Source organism: Phaethon aethereus, assembly GCF_964289735.1.
Source record: "Phaethon aethereus genome assembly, chromosome: 1".
NCBI classification, from domain to species: domain Eukaryota; kingdom Metazoa; phylum Chordata; class Aves; order Phaethontiformes; family Phaethontidae; genus Phaethon; species Phaethon aethereus.
In genome coordinates this window covers 68726520-68741915 of record NC_138575.1, presented here as the reverse complement: position 1 = coordinate 68741915, position 15396 = coordinate 68726520, and the positions used below count along the sequence as shown (strand labels likewise).

At 41.6% G+C, this 15396-nt stretch overlaps 1 protein-coding gene across 1 annotated transcript in view; it reads right to left on the bottom strand.

Annotated features, from left to right (window-relative positions):
* Window positions 1-14576, bottom strand: part of WNK1 (WNK lysine deficient protein kinase 1) — a gene marked incomplete at its 3' end in the record, with an annotated part of 104966 nt that extends 90390 nt beyond the window's left edge. Inside the window, exon 1 of the mRNA XM_082001158.1 lies at window positions 13643-14576. Coding sequence (XP_081857284.1) covers window positions 13643-14428 — 786 coding nt within the window. The 5' untranslated portion in view covers window positions 14429-14576. The remainder of the gene's footprint in view (window positions 1-13642) is intronic.
* Window positions 14577-15396: the final 820 nt, after the last annotated feature.

Here is a 15396-nt window from a genome sequence, read left to right as displayed (position 1 = left end):
GTCATTTGAGAAGCAGCAGAAAGTATATCTGAAATAAGACACCATATTCAACTGAAGCTCAATCTAGTCCATGGATTTTTTTTTTCCTCTCCCTGGAAAGGGATCTGGCTTGGGAAGGGGGAAGGGAGAAGGCAAGAGTATGAGGCAAATTCCCAAGAGAACTGTAAGCACATTTCCATGGATGAGATTGATTTAACAGCTGGAAAATATACGTTTGAAAGAAGGCAGCTCCAGGAGTCAAAATTTAGATGCAGGTTTTAACCATGCTGATTATTCTTTTACATAGGGTAGCCAAACAGAGACACAGATAAAAAATCTGCTTCGTTCCAGAGCAGGGAGGGGGGGAAAATCCTTGTTTTGCCAGATGGCTTATACAGGGACCACAGGAAGATTCAGGAAGGCCAAAGTTAGAAAATAAAGCAAAAAAAAAAAAAAAAAAAAGACATTGACAATGACTGATACAGTGTTTGTTGCAGGGGGAGGAATGAGAATACTTCCTGAACAGGTAAGAAACAAGAACAATTACCATTCCCACACAGGAACAAGAAAAACAAAAGATACCATTTCCCTGCATATTATTGCCAGAGAAGATAAGAACAGAAGTCAAAGGGAAAGTGGAAAATAGTTTTCTACATCGTCAACCAACTCATTCTTTCCATTCTAAATTCCAATGCCAACTTCCTGAGATTTCATACTCCTAAGTGAAAGCATCACTATGCTTACAGCCTGCTGCTTTTTAACTGCACTCACCCACACCAACTTAGTTAACATGCATATCAGTTGAGTCATTATGTGGTATTTATCAGTGATTTTAGATAAAGCAGTTGCACTCCTTCAAATTTTACAAGTTTACCCAAACCACGAGGTTTGTTGCAAAAAGTTATCAAGATCAGAAGTTGAGCAACATACACCCTTGGATATAATGCAACAGTAAAATCACACAACACAAGCATACTTAGAAATTCAGTATCATCTTATACACTGCCATATTAGAAGCCACAACTGTTCTCTGACAGAGGTCAAACCACTGAAGAACTGTAGTGAAGCAAACGTTCAGTTAAACAATTCAGAACACCAACCAGCAATTTTCAATAATAGTAAATAGCAGAAGCTACCACAAAAAGAATTTTGAGGATTATTTTGCTGATGTTGAAAGTACAGCTAGATGCTTTAGCACAGCTGATCCTGGCTTACTTCCTTTGGTTAGTCCAACCTAATCTAAAGCTACTTAAGCTTTCTTCACAAAACGGAACCATTTCTTTGCTTCACTGAGACGATTACTGTTTGCAATAGTGTGAGTTTTCACATATGAAAAAAGGAGTACTAGAGTTCTTGCAGATTCTTCTGAGTTTATCAGAAACCAAAACCCTATCACTTGCATGGTTTAGAATCTAAGGATGCTTTCTCCCGGTATGGGCTTATCAAGCAGAAACTGTTTAAAGTGTAGGTACATTAGGAGTTTTCCCAGCACCTCTACATTTGGGGCAGCAATTCTCTGCAAAGTTTTTCTCACTCTTGTTCAACTCAACACTTTAGAGCTCTTCATAAGCTCTTCATACATAGAGCTCTTTGTATCTTAGAAAATGGATCCAGAAAGCCTTCTGAACAGCTAGTCATCTACCACTAACTAGGCCACAGATGCTGGTTTGAGATGGATACCTCTCCAGCTTCAAAAAAACCTACTTCAAAACTAAATTATGGTCACCAAGTTTTACCCTGGAGACGGAATGTGCAGGTTCATGATCTATTACAAAGTACTAAAAAAATCACAACAAATAGCAACAAGATGTTCATCATTACTGGCTGCTGTCCTTATACAGCTCAAAGTCTGAATACATGAACATGCATAAAATGACTTTACATGTCAGTTACACAAATACTTAGTCTGTAAAAAACTGAGAAACTGAGGTATGTCAACAGTAGGTAGCTTATTCAATAAGTTATTACTAAACTAAGAATGCAAAGAGAGGTATTTCGGCAAGAAGCAATGCAGAAATCCACAAGTGGTAGTACAAGTATTATATTAAGGATACTGTCATGAACTAGCCATTCATAGCAATGGGAATTTTCAGAATCAGTTCATTGTTTTAAACGTGCCTGGTCCTAAAGCTTTAAAATTTGTGTCATGTACATCCTAAGAAACAAGTTTTTTTGCTACTCCTCACCTTAGTCTTGTAAATGCCTTTTCAACTCTCAAAGTTCTTTAGAAGAAACCGCTTAAGTCAACAGTAATGACAGATCTAAGAGTATCCAACACCAATAAATCAAACTTCAATTCTGCTTAGTTTTCTGGGATTCACCCAAATTTGAGATGTAAGATTTCACACTGGATGGGAGGAAGAAAAACACTTTCTTTGAACCCTAGTCTCAAGATACAGAGAAGATAACTGACTATTCTTCCTATTTGAAGTAAGTGCTATCATATACATTTAGTCATGTTCAGTTGCACTGATATGCTGTAATTTGTGCTGTATTAGTATCGTGGCAATTCTTTTTTAACCCTCCCCATATATGCACCGTTCCACAACAAGCCCTATATCCCACCTGATGCATCTATGCAAACACTTTGGAAACTCTAGGGACACCAACTATAAGAAAAAAAATCACCAGTCTGTTAGAAAAGCAAGAAAGGAAGTGAGCTGTATATGATACTAAGCTGAATCTAACTGGACTGTAGCAAGTTTTGCTTTATAGGCATATTACCTGAATAAATCAAGAAACTCATTTGTACAAAATTGTTTTCATTACTAACACCCTGATAGAAGGGACAAATTACAAACTACAGGACCATTCTTAAAGAGTTGCATGACAAGCTAAAGCAACTGGAAAGATTTGATCTCCTACACAGACAGAAAAAATGCAGCCCCTAAACAACAGGATGTTAACTACTTATATTTGTTCTGTACATGAAACTTACTTCAAGCACAAATGCAACTTGAACCAGAATTCTCCTGGATCTTTCCACCTTCTGCAAACACAAGATGACTACAACTTGAGGTGCCAAGATTCCTTATTCTTCTTCCTTAGATTTCTCCCAATTTTTATTTCCTGCCACAACCACTGAAAACCACTGAAGTGGTTCAAGCGAGTAGTCTACAAAACTAAAGGGAGTCCATAGGAAACATATGCACGTTCTCCTAGAGGAAACTTGAGTATTAAAGACAGGTTTTAGTGACAGATCTTCAGGTATAGACCATGCACGATCTATTAATGTAGTACAGCATTTAAGTCTTCAGCAGCAATCCAAAGCCTCTTCACTTTTTTTTTTTTGTTTCTGAGGGTAAATACTGAACCTCTCAGATATGTTCAGGCTTGTATAATGACATCAGCAAAAGAAACCATACCATCACATGAACTTGCTCACAGTTGTAATCAAGAGCAAAAAAAAAAAAACCCACCACACAACTTCAAGTGCCCTGTGTAATCTCTGTACTGGGGGTGGGGGCAGACAACCTGAAATGCATTCTGCTTTTGAGCCACTTGTCTGCAGAAAAAAGCTCAAGCTGCATGCAAAGGAAGTAGAGAAAACCACAAAAAATATATTCTATAACTACGTCCTATTTTTGTATCACACATTTCTGCAGTTCCTCCATTTTCAGCACACTGTTCCTGGCAATCCTAGTAATTCACTAAGCTGGAAATCATGATAAATGCAAACAAAAAACATGCCCTCAAAGGCCATTCTACATACTGTCAATCTCTACCTGTCTACATCCAGAGAGGGCAATATATAAAAAAAATTTCAATCACTTTGCAGTCAATATTTCTTACTGTAGGATACTTGTCTGAGTGGACTGCTTCTTAAGAACTCTCCAATTCAAGCTTAGTCTCACTGATATTTTTTCTTTAGGGAAGACTCAAGCGCTCTGAGCCCAAGTCAGCTATAGCAAAACAGAGCACATCAAGTTAGCATCTTGCATTTTTATATAGATATACAACTTACATTTCCCAAATGAAAGCACACCATAAGCTGAATAAAGAAAGAGACAAACCAAAAATAGTTTTGTGTTGGAAAATATCTGTAAGAATAGAAGCCTCACTTAGAAGCAGATTTGAAAACAGACACGGTAACATTTTGCAACATTTAAGCAAAACCTGCTAACAGTTCAGAAATTGCCATTAACATATGCATATTACATAAGCATACACAGATTTGCAGATCCTTAAGATAATCAGCCTGGATTGCTGAAGCTTTTAATAGCAATATTTGTGGGTTATTGTTTGCATGTCATTAGCCTTTGCCAGGCTAGCAGCAGTCAAAATACATTCAGATCAGGGTCATAAACTTGCCAGCAAGAGTCAAAACAGAAACAAGTCACGGGGTTACTCTAAGAGAGGAGAATGTCCAAGGAAAATTGGGTAACACCATCAGCTGGATAGTCTTAAACTATCAGGAGGCTATATTAACTGGCCAAAACCAGATAAAATGCACATAATTGTTGGTATCAGCTTTGTACCATCTTCCATTTAGCTCAGCATTCCTACATAGCTGTTTCAGATTGACCCCAATTACAGAGATCTGTATTCTTATTCTCTTCAAATTCTTCTAAATGGTGGTAATAGACTCCCTGTCACTTAAATTAGTTATTCCATTCATAGCTTTCTGCATTCTACTGCTAGCCCCAAATCTGCTATCAGAACCCACTACCTTCAACTACTGACGCAGTGAAATTTGGAATGGCTGAAACCATGCAGATGAAAGAGATGATCCAGAACAGATAAATAGAAACAAAAAACTTCTCCCTCATGTAAAGAGACTAATAAAGCTCATATTTGCCAAGCCACCTGCTATCATAAAGCAGAAAAATAGCAGTTCAGGGGATAGCTATCAAAAGTTTCTATCAATGACTGCTTATTAACAGCCGATAGGATCAGAACCATTCTGGAGTATGGCTCAAAACACAGCACCCACACCACAAGTTATCAGAGTTGCCAAAGCTTCCTCTTCATTTTAATCTTACTGGTACATGCTAGAAGGACTCCTGCTAACCACTTGCGAAATTAGAAGACTTGAAAAGCACCATAGTGATCCTGTCCTGAGAAGAGATACTCCAGAGAAGTGCTGCCCAGATGATTTCAGAATAACATTCTCAGGCACATCGAGTACGAAAAGAGATGGCATCCCCTACATTAAAACACAGAGCCCTAGGCAAAGCATTTGTTCCAGTGTCATTGACACATCACTTAAAAGCTCATAGATATTTTGGTTACAAGGTAGATGAGCTTCAAGTACAAACACACCTCCTGGAGGATTTCTAGATTCTGTGTACATACGTAGCATTCCCAAAGATTCTGCTTAGACCTAAAATGATAAAACAGAACTTAGCAAGTTTGTCCCTCTGAGGTATTCAGAACAAGTTATCCTTGTGAAAACTGCTTACTGCTTTAGATACATATTAATACTTAAACAGCTTCTGGAAGACAAAAAAAAAAATACCAGCACTAGTTCCATTTTTAGCAGGTTGCAGTTTCTTTTGCTGAAAAATAAACTGAGAGCATGTTAAATTGCTTGAGCCATGCAAGGTAACACACAGTGCTGCTTGGTATTACCCAGGCAAATCTGGAAGTGCTTTAGAATAATCTGGATATGTACAATGCACATCTCATCACCAGGTGAAAATGACAACTGGGATTAAGTTCAGAAGTATGTTTGAGAAACAAATCTGAATTCTTCTGGTCACTGTATTGCATCCCAGTTATTTTACTCTGGCTTATTAGAAAAAAAGAAGATTTGGCAACATCTGCAATGATCTTGATGCAAGGATCTCCTTTTGGGTTAAGAGGACAGCACCACACAGCATAAAACGTTATTAACACAAAGTTTATCCTTTGCAGCATGGAGCTCCAGAGTCTTCTGCAGGTTGTGCCCTTAAGAAGTGAGCAAGCTCCCTCTCTCAAAGATGACCTCAAGTGAGCCACAGATTCAAGCCTAGTCACCTCTCTACTTCCCCCAACTCTCCCAATGGGAATAATGAGGGCAACCAAAACCACACATTGGCAAGTGCTGGTATGACAATTTCTAAATATCCTGGGGAAGCTGGAAATAAGGTAGAAAGAAAGATATCTGTAGTATCTTGACCAGAGACATTCTAATGCTGTTTAAGGCCCAGTATATAGCCTAAATGACTCTCAAAATCAGCTAGAAGAAAGTCCTGGGGACTGTATGCAGCTACCACAAAAACACTTATGAAGCCAGTATAAAGTTTGAGTCTCATTAGTTAGGACAAGAATTTTAACACCATATTTGAAAAGATTTTCAGATGGCTCATGTTAGATAAAAGCTTTCAAGTAGCACTACAAATCCTGCTATTTAGAATAGGAATTGTTTCAAGTATACTGGAAGAGTGTTTTTCCAGACATGGTGTACACACATCATGATCAAGTTAAAACCATGGAATCATTATCTGAAGTTTTAAGAGTCAAAACCAGTAACTTTCTACCATCTGCTATTAAAACAAAAACACTACATGCTCTGCCAAAAGAAGGTCCTATGCCCAGCTGCAGAAGCACTGCAAACTTGCATGATATTTATTATTTTTCTTATAGCCCAAATGTTACAGCCATTATCTCTGTGTTTCCATTTTTTGTAAGTTAGTAACATCAAGACTAAGACAAGCTTGAAAAAATGAACTTCAAGACTGAAATAGAAAAATACCCAACTTTTATTTCAACTCAACCATGATTTGGAAGAACCAATTAGTGATTTCAAAAAAAAGGTTGCTAATCTTTACAGGAAATTAGAGTTTCTGCAGAGATGCATGACAGGAAGCATCAAGGTTGCCACTGCTTTGCACAAACTTTGTCATATACAGCATGGAGAACCTGGGTGACAGTCGGAGCTGTGCTGTTTAACAAGCCACTGGTATGAAACAAACAAAAAAAGAGACAAAATTAGAAAAAGGACATGTGGCCCAGAGAGAGGCTAACTAAAAGGTACAGAATCTGCACTGCACCATGCACTGCATCCATGGAAACTATCACAGATCTATTAGTGCTTGTTTTATTTATTACTCTGCTAGACAGCTCTCAAAGGACTCTGTACAGGATGTCTGCAGGGAGTTTTATCAGGTGAGGGTTTGCTTTTTTTTTCCCCCTGCTTTCAAAGAATGATTATAGTCCTGATACTTTTCCTTAGCCTTCAAAAGTTTAGTTATGAAGCTAAGTGTTTTTATTTTAAGCCACAACAGGCCAAAACAAATCTCATTTAAGAGGTTTAATTCTGCACCTCTCAAACACACCTGAACTGACAAATAAGAACCTGTTCATTTCCATAAGAAATGCTGCATTTTAATAATGTACTTATCCAATTATATTTATTGCCTTGCAACCAGTCAGTTACAAATTGAACCACAGCCACCTCCAAAAGTGATATCCCTTTGAGGTAAGATTCTTTTCCTAAGTAGGGGTCTCGTAACAGCTGCAGCTCCAGAATGTACTTTAAAGCTCCCTTCTCTCTTTCAGGGTCACCTTTGTAAAGTCTGAGGGAGCCTGACCACCGTTTATATTTCTGCAGGTAATTAGTCTGGCTCCCTTCCCATGTCATTTATCAAGTTGTCAATTGTATCAGTTACAGCACAAACACTCTGGAATATGGATAGGTTTTGCTCTTTAGCCAAAGGAGAAATTTTCACATCAGAGGTTTGAAGCCAGTAAGTACCAGTAACTTGTTCTGCTCTACAACATGGAAAACCAGCAGAAAATCTAGACTTTACTGCACAAAATTTCAAGCTCCCTATGTGTGCACACTTGAAGACACCCAGAAATCCACTGTAATCTGAAAATGTTATAAACAGATTATACACGGTTTTACAGCTTTTTGCTTTCAGTATTTTGGAATTTGTAAATCTGAGAACAGAAAAAGAACTAAGGACAGAATGGCATTTATACCTTTATTAATCTAAATTTGTAACAATTATGCATCTGACCCAGAAGCAGTCACGAACAGGAGGCACACTGCTGCTGTTACAGTAGCTGTAGCCACAAACAGTTATGCTCACAGACTAGCGGAGTATTTTAAACAAGAATGTGAAGTACCGGATAGGCAGGGAAGTCACCATACTGGATTAGACTTCAGCTTGATCTGTTTCAGTAGAAGTTTTATAAAATATATTTTTAAATATTCAGAATTACACCACAGAGCTTTCAAAGAATGTATATTTGTTTCAGGTTGTTGAGTGTTCCTCCAGAACTAGCAGAATGTAATAGTTTTCCAATAGCACTTAACAGACAGATGAATTCCAGGTCCATACTCCTCAGCTTCCTCTCACTGCACAAAGGTTTTGATCTGGTTTTCCATTTTACTTTAATGCAGCTATACAATTGTGCATCAGAGCTAGCATCTTTGCAGTCAGGCCTCCTAGTGAGCCATATGCAACTGGCTTTAAAAAAAAAAAAGACTACAGGATGCCACAGTTATGTGATACAAGACCTTTTTTGGTTGTCTGACTTGAACATGCAACTTCTGTAATATTCCCAGCTTAGTCACTCCAGAAAGCAAAGAGATTTTAAAAAATTATACTGTGACTTCAATAAGCTGATATTTATCATGGTGAGCCTGCAATGGAGTCTATACTCCACAGTATAGAAACTACATTCCATTGTTGTCTGCTGATCTAAAGATCAGTATTAAATAGAGCTTTAAGTCTGAGAGATAAAGATAGGTACAGTTAAATCTGAAGTGTCACTAGAAGTGAAGATATACATCATATCCAAGCAACTTCCTTGTATTGTGAGTTTTAAGTTAACTTCTATACATTATTACACTCAGAAAAATCCTGACATATGGAAATATTATTTAGCACCTCACTACTTCCTGTAAAGTGACAACCAGTTGCATTATCATTTTCACCAGAGCACACTACAGAATCACAGGTTCACATTTGGTTAGGGCATTATGCTTGTTCTCAACTGTTTTTTCATCGCTACCACCTAGGTAAAAAAAATCCATTTATAAATTGGGAGTATTTCTGTACTACGCTTGGTCTATAGTTAACAGGCTGCAACAGAATTGCATTCGTGTAATCTACACTAGTTTATTACTCAGAGATTTATAACTAAAGGTAACCAAATTCACATCCATCTTCCCCTCAAAGCAGTAAGGAGTACAACATACTCTCCTTGCACCACTTTCACCTCTCAAACTCATTTCTTACCCCCAGAAGCTCTATCCCACCCAGAGGCAGCCCTCAACCTCCTTTTCCCCTTCAGCAGCTCACACATTAAGCACAATAACCTGTCTTAACACTGCACTGAAGCCAGAGTAAGAATGGCAAAGCGACATATCAGCAAAGAGATGCATTCATGAACTGTAACTGCTGACTGACCAACCTACTGTTTCTGTCAAAGAAATACAAAGGACAAGAGTGATACAGCACACACCAGACAAGCGGTGCTGTTCTCCAGTGCACACAGTTTACCACAAATACGTTTTCAACTAGTGTAAGTATCTTTCTAATGATGGTTTCCAAATCATGCTTCCTCTAAGAGAAGACACTGTCCAAATGAAAGTTAGGTCTTCAAATGCCCAACAATATACAGTTCAAAAAAGAACCAAATTTACCTTCCATATCGAGTGCACTTACGTATTTGGAAAGCTACTGATTTGAATGACAACCCAGAGCAGTAATTCTAGACACAACATTTTGCAGTCCAGCAGGTGACTGCACCACCTTCTATTGTTCTGTAACCCAGAAGTTAAATGACAGTCTTGACTTAAAACCAAACTGAAATAGGGCCTCAGAAGATGACACATTACCTTAAGATTTGGCTTTTATGGTCAGCTATGTGACTCTCGCTACCTTTGGCATAAAAGTATTACTTCTCATAGATAAACTTAATGCAACAGGAAAAGGCATCACATTTTAGCCACAATGTTACCTGAGCTGTACAGAGGTCACAAAAGACTTACTGCTCAGAAATGCAATTTAAAAAGACTAACCAGTAACACAACTGTACAGGAAGAGTTATTTTAAATTAAAATAGAAAACAGCTGCAGTAACCACTTTTGTCAACTTCTACCTACTTAAAAACCATTAAAGCACTAACCTTAACTACTACTTCGGTCAATTTATGAGATGTGCTAATGACAACAGCAGGAGGCACACTTGACTGAGAATAACTAGAGTTGAGAAGAATATATACAATGGGAAAAAAAGTATTTGAAGGCTAACACTACACTAACAACCCCCTTGCAGTAACTGAAGCTGAGCACTGGCCCTAGGTAGTTACTGCTGAGCTCTTCACAGCTCAACTATGCTCATGGCAGGGCAGACATTTCACATTTAAATACCTGCATCCAATATTTAAACTAGGTTCAGTTACAATATGCTTCATATAGACAAGCCACAAAGTAAACTAGCATAGTCCATCAGTCACACCTTTGTTAGGTTTTATCTATAAGCAACCCTGAAACACTGAATTCCTTCGAACCAAATCTTCCCATCTTCCACAGATCAAAGAAAAAACTAGAGTCTTGACCAGGACCTCCCTTGCTGGAAGAACACCATCAGGTTGCCCACAGAATTTCATCTCTTTCCATTTCCTCCACAGTTCAGTACATCAAGTGTAAGGGGCATTATGACGCAGTTCAAGAGCCTTCTTAAGGATATAGAGCAATATTCTCCAGAGTATCATCAGCAGCTTGGGAACCCAAGCTGCACTTGATAAACAGCACTCAAACTCCCTTTGAAAGGAAGCGTATTGATATTATCAGATTTCACACTTTATTGCTACAGAGCACATACATAAAAATTAGATATAGTTGCATTATTCAGCGTTAAAGTCATTCTGCCAGAGACCATCACAAAGTCTTCTGTGCCGTCCTTGATGCACATGATTCCTACTACAGAAATTGCTCCAATATTTAAATGCTATAGTTTAACTGAGATGAGAGCAGCTGACATCTTGCTTCCTTCCAAACAGCAGGGATTTTAAAGAAACCGAAGCATTTGCGGTATGCTAGAAAAGCCTTAAAAGAATATACGCTCAAAGACTCTCCAAAAGTACAAACTGTTCTCGCCCCATTCTGTTATACATCTTGCAATCAAAAACTGTGATACACTATCAACTTTGGACAAGACATGAGGGGAACAACTTAGTCTGCATAATCACGCTAAGCAGCCTCATTCCAGCAGCACTATAGTAGCACTGTTTAGAAGACTCTGGAGAGATGGGACACTTGGGATGTGTTCGCTTGCTAGCATGAATACAGAGAAGAAAAGCTCTTCTATTGCTAAGGAACATTATTTCAATACAATTAGAAGTAACCATCAGTTAGTTATCATTGGTGTAATATAGCATGGAAGAAAGTTATTCACATTTCCCTAATAAAATAATTAGGCTTTGAAGAAACACCAATCCTCAAATCATGGCGTTCTGGAAAACCAATGACATCTAAATTTCAGTTCATCTTTGTGAATACAGAATGTATTTTGATACAAATCATACATAATGAGTATCACTACTTTGTCAAGAATTATATTTTCCTAGAGAAAGAAGAGGATGTACCCAACATACCAACAAATACCAAGTTTCTCCTTTTAATTCTAAACCCTAACAATAAAACAGGACTTAATCTGAAAATATTCTACTAGCTGTAGAGTCTACCTCCTTTAGCAAATACTTTAAAAATATTTAAAAATAAATAAAAATAAAGTAAAAACAAAGTAAAAACACTTTATCTACAAAATTTCTATTTTTGTCTCAAACTTGTAATTTTGTACGCAGCCTCCTTATGAGAGGAAACCTACAGCCTTCAGAATAAATTAATCCACAAGGAACTCAAATAATGTAGTTAACCTCTAAGGAAAACATCAAATATTTTCCCCTTACAAATTATTTTCATTCACGCTTTTTGCACTCTGTCATTTTAAATACTACTCATTAAATTCTTCACTCAATTGAAAGCTCAGCAACATGCCCCTTATAAATGAGCTTCTTTATTAAATTACTTCGAAGAAGGTGCTTCTTTAGACAGTTTGTCTACATGGTACTGATGATGATTAAGACACTTCAACAGAAGCAATATGTTAGCAACAAGTTACTGATGTCGCTAACATCAGTCGCTAATGCCAAGCTGACATTAGTTTCTGATCATAAAGTAAAGTATAAAGATTAAAACTGATTTCAGGAAGTCAAGGAACTCCAAAATTGCAAAGATTAAAATTTCAAATAAAAGTCATATAATTTTGGTGGATTATTAATCTCCTCTCAGTTCAAACTGCACACGAAAAACTTAAGCAGAGCCCAACACTGGATCATTTTGCTTCATGATTTTTAAAATCAGTGCTCAAAAGACCACCACAGCAAGTACACAGCTAACATGGAGGAGCAGGGCATGCTTAAGGGTTACAAAGAAAATTGGAAGCTTACTTACACAGTCAGTAAGTGTAAAACAATGGCAATAACATTATCAACCAAGATATTGGTAGAATGCTTGAGCAATCATCCAGAAGCAAGCATGAATACAAATCAAGAGATCTCTTAATAAATTCTCACAGTTTGGCCAGAATAGATATAAAATTGCTGTTGAGGGGAATAAAGTTTCAGTACAGTCACTGCAATCAATCATCTGTGAGCAGCTAACTGCTTAAAAAACCCTCAAAGACTTCTGGGATTTTAACCCAATGCTCTTTTGTCTGTTCTAAATTGGATGAGAACCCACAAATTAATGAAGCCATAGTACATGAACCCCTCTATGGATTGCACCAAAACCCAACAGTAGAAAACAAGCACTATCCTTTTAATTTAATGCCGAGACTTTGAAAACAAGCTAGTACACCAGGTTATTTGTCCTGGTACTCCAAGCTCTTCCCACTTCTTTTAAGGTTGTTGCACAGCAACCTGGGTCTTGGTTATACAAGCTCTGACTCGTGTGGAACTAAGGGTATTCTTGCCATCATTAGACTGGGCTTCTACAGAACTCTGGCTCTGCTCAGGCCAGAAACTTGGTAGAATTTAATCCACCAGTCATTTGGAAAGGTTAAACTTCAGGGTTTTGTTTTTTTTAAGCTTCAGAAAGCAGACAATTACTTTCTTCCTTTCCTTGTGCCTGTATCAAGTGCGAACCCTAGACCTTAGAATGAGAGTTAGTTTGCCATGCTTTGCAAAACTAAACAATGTTATGTGCTACATGGCTTTGTGTATATTCTAGGGTTACCTCCTACAAGAATCCACTGCCACAAACATATGAAATGTCCCTGAAGTTCACATTTTTTTCTAAGAAAAACACCTAAACAAATTTCAAAAAATTAAGGCTAGCTCAAGTTGACATTCACTTACACATTCTCCCTCAGCCTCCCTGAAGCTGTGTACAATTATTTTTACAATCCTCCAAGCTACCTTTTGGAGGCGTTAAATGCAAGATGCTAAAAGAAACAGAACTGTATTACATCTTCTGATGATAAAGCTAAAAAAATCTTCAGAAAGCAGAGTATTTAAAAGAACTAAAATGCAAACTGACTCCCAAGAAAAGGTTGCACCTTTCTTCCCAAGGAGTGCCTCAGGTAAGGTCTGCGGTTCCCTCTCTGAATAAAGCAGGCCTCAAGTTGATGGATTTTACCTCGAGTGGATGGATTTTACCACACAGCCTAGCACCTGGGAGAGTGACTGTGCTTTGGTAATTCACAATTTTTATTTATTTTACCTGCAGCTCGCACCAGGCAACTTCCACAGTGGTATCTGTATCCAGCCCTTTGTAAACAGTTTTGAAAGAGCCTCTTCCAATCTCGATGTCAAACTTCAGGAAGCGGCCATCCGGGGAGATGCCCACTGCCTTGGTCTCAAGCTCTTCGATGTCTTCCTGCTGTGTTCTCCGCTCCTCAAATTCACGGCTGGCAGCTGACGTGCTGCCAGCAGCACTGGTGGGAGGTAGCGCGGTTGCCTCATCCTCCTCCTCCTCCTTGGGCAGCAGTGGGGCGGCATCCTTGGCGGCAGGGGTCTCCTGAGCAGACTGTCCTTCAAGGGGAAGCGGGGCAGGCGGCAGCGGTTGCTGCAGCAGCGAGGGGGCCTGGACGGTGCTGACAGCGATGCAAGAGGTCCGGCTGGCACACTCGGGAGGAGAGACCAACGGAGCGGCGCTGCCTCCCGAGACAGGGGCCGAGGGCGCTGCGGGCTGCAAACTGGGTAGCTCCAAGGCCGTAGCGTTGGAGTCGCAGATCACGCTACGGCGGAAGAAGCGGTGCTCGGTGGCTGCCGCCCCTCGGCTGTCCTTGTCCATGGTGTGGCGGCGGCGCCGGTACTCCTCACTACGGCCTCCGCTCCCTGCTCCTCCGCCTGCTACACCGGCCCCGGAGGCTCCGTGGTCGGCGGCGGCTCCCAGCTTCTCCCCGATGGAGCTGTCCGAGCTGGAACCGTTCTTGGGCGGAGGAGGTGGAGGAGCCAGGAAGCGAGGGGCCGGGGTGCCGCTGTCTGCGGCGCCCCCCGACATCATGCCCCGGGGGAGCGCTGCTAGGGCGAGGCGGCGGCGGGGGGAGGCGAGGGAAGCGGCCGGTCACTGAGCGAGGAGCGCGCCTGTCCGCGGCTGCCGTTGCAGCTGCAACAGAGGAGGGTCCCAAGGGCTCCTTACGGCGGAGCTGGGAGGCGGCTGCTGGGGAGGCTGGGCCGGCGGGGTGGGTCCCCGGTCAGTGTCTACATCCATCCTGCAGCGGGAAGCCGAGCAGCGGGGCCGACATGGAGCACCAGGAGCAGAGACGGGGCGCGGGGATGGGGGCGGCGAAGGGAAGAAAAGGCCAGGCACCGGGCCCGGGCGGGGAGGGAGGCGCCCCGAGGCAAGCCCCCGACCGGGGAGAAGCCGGTACCTCGTCCGGCTGCTTTAAGGCGAGGGGAGCGCGCTGCAATTATTCCCCGGTGATGGAGGGAAAGCGGGGCAGGTCCGGGTGCTCCCGGAGCGAGGGCCTGTGGGGAAGGAAGGCGAGGGGAAGGGGCCAGGAGGCGAGGCAGGGAGAGGGGGGCAGGCCCCGCACGCCGGCTGCGGAGGAAGCTGCCGCGCTCAGTCACTCGCACCGGGCGGGGGAGGCCTGGGCAGGCCCAGAGCCCTCACCCCGGCGAGGGGGCAGGGAAAGGGGGCCCGGGGGCTCAGCCCCGCCTCACAGGGGCGCCCATGGCGGCCGCGGCCTCCACCTCCCGGCAGGCAGCCACCGCCCGCGCGCGGCCGAGCCGCGCTCCCTCCAACAGCGGCAGCCGCCGCCTCACACAGAGCCGGAAACCCTCCTCCTGCCCCCCGCCCGCGGCTCGCAGCCTCTCCTCACCGGGGGCCGCCCGCCGCCGCCACAGGTGAGCCGAGTCCGGGTGGCGCCCCGCGCCGCGGCGGGGAGGAGGGAACGGGAGCCGCCGCGGCCGCCCCGGGGCCGTCTCCGCGCTAAATGGCGACGCGAGCCCGAAACCGACACACAGGAGAGG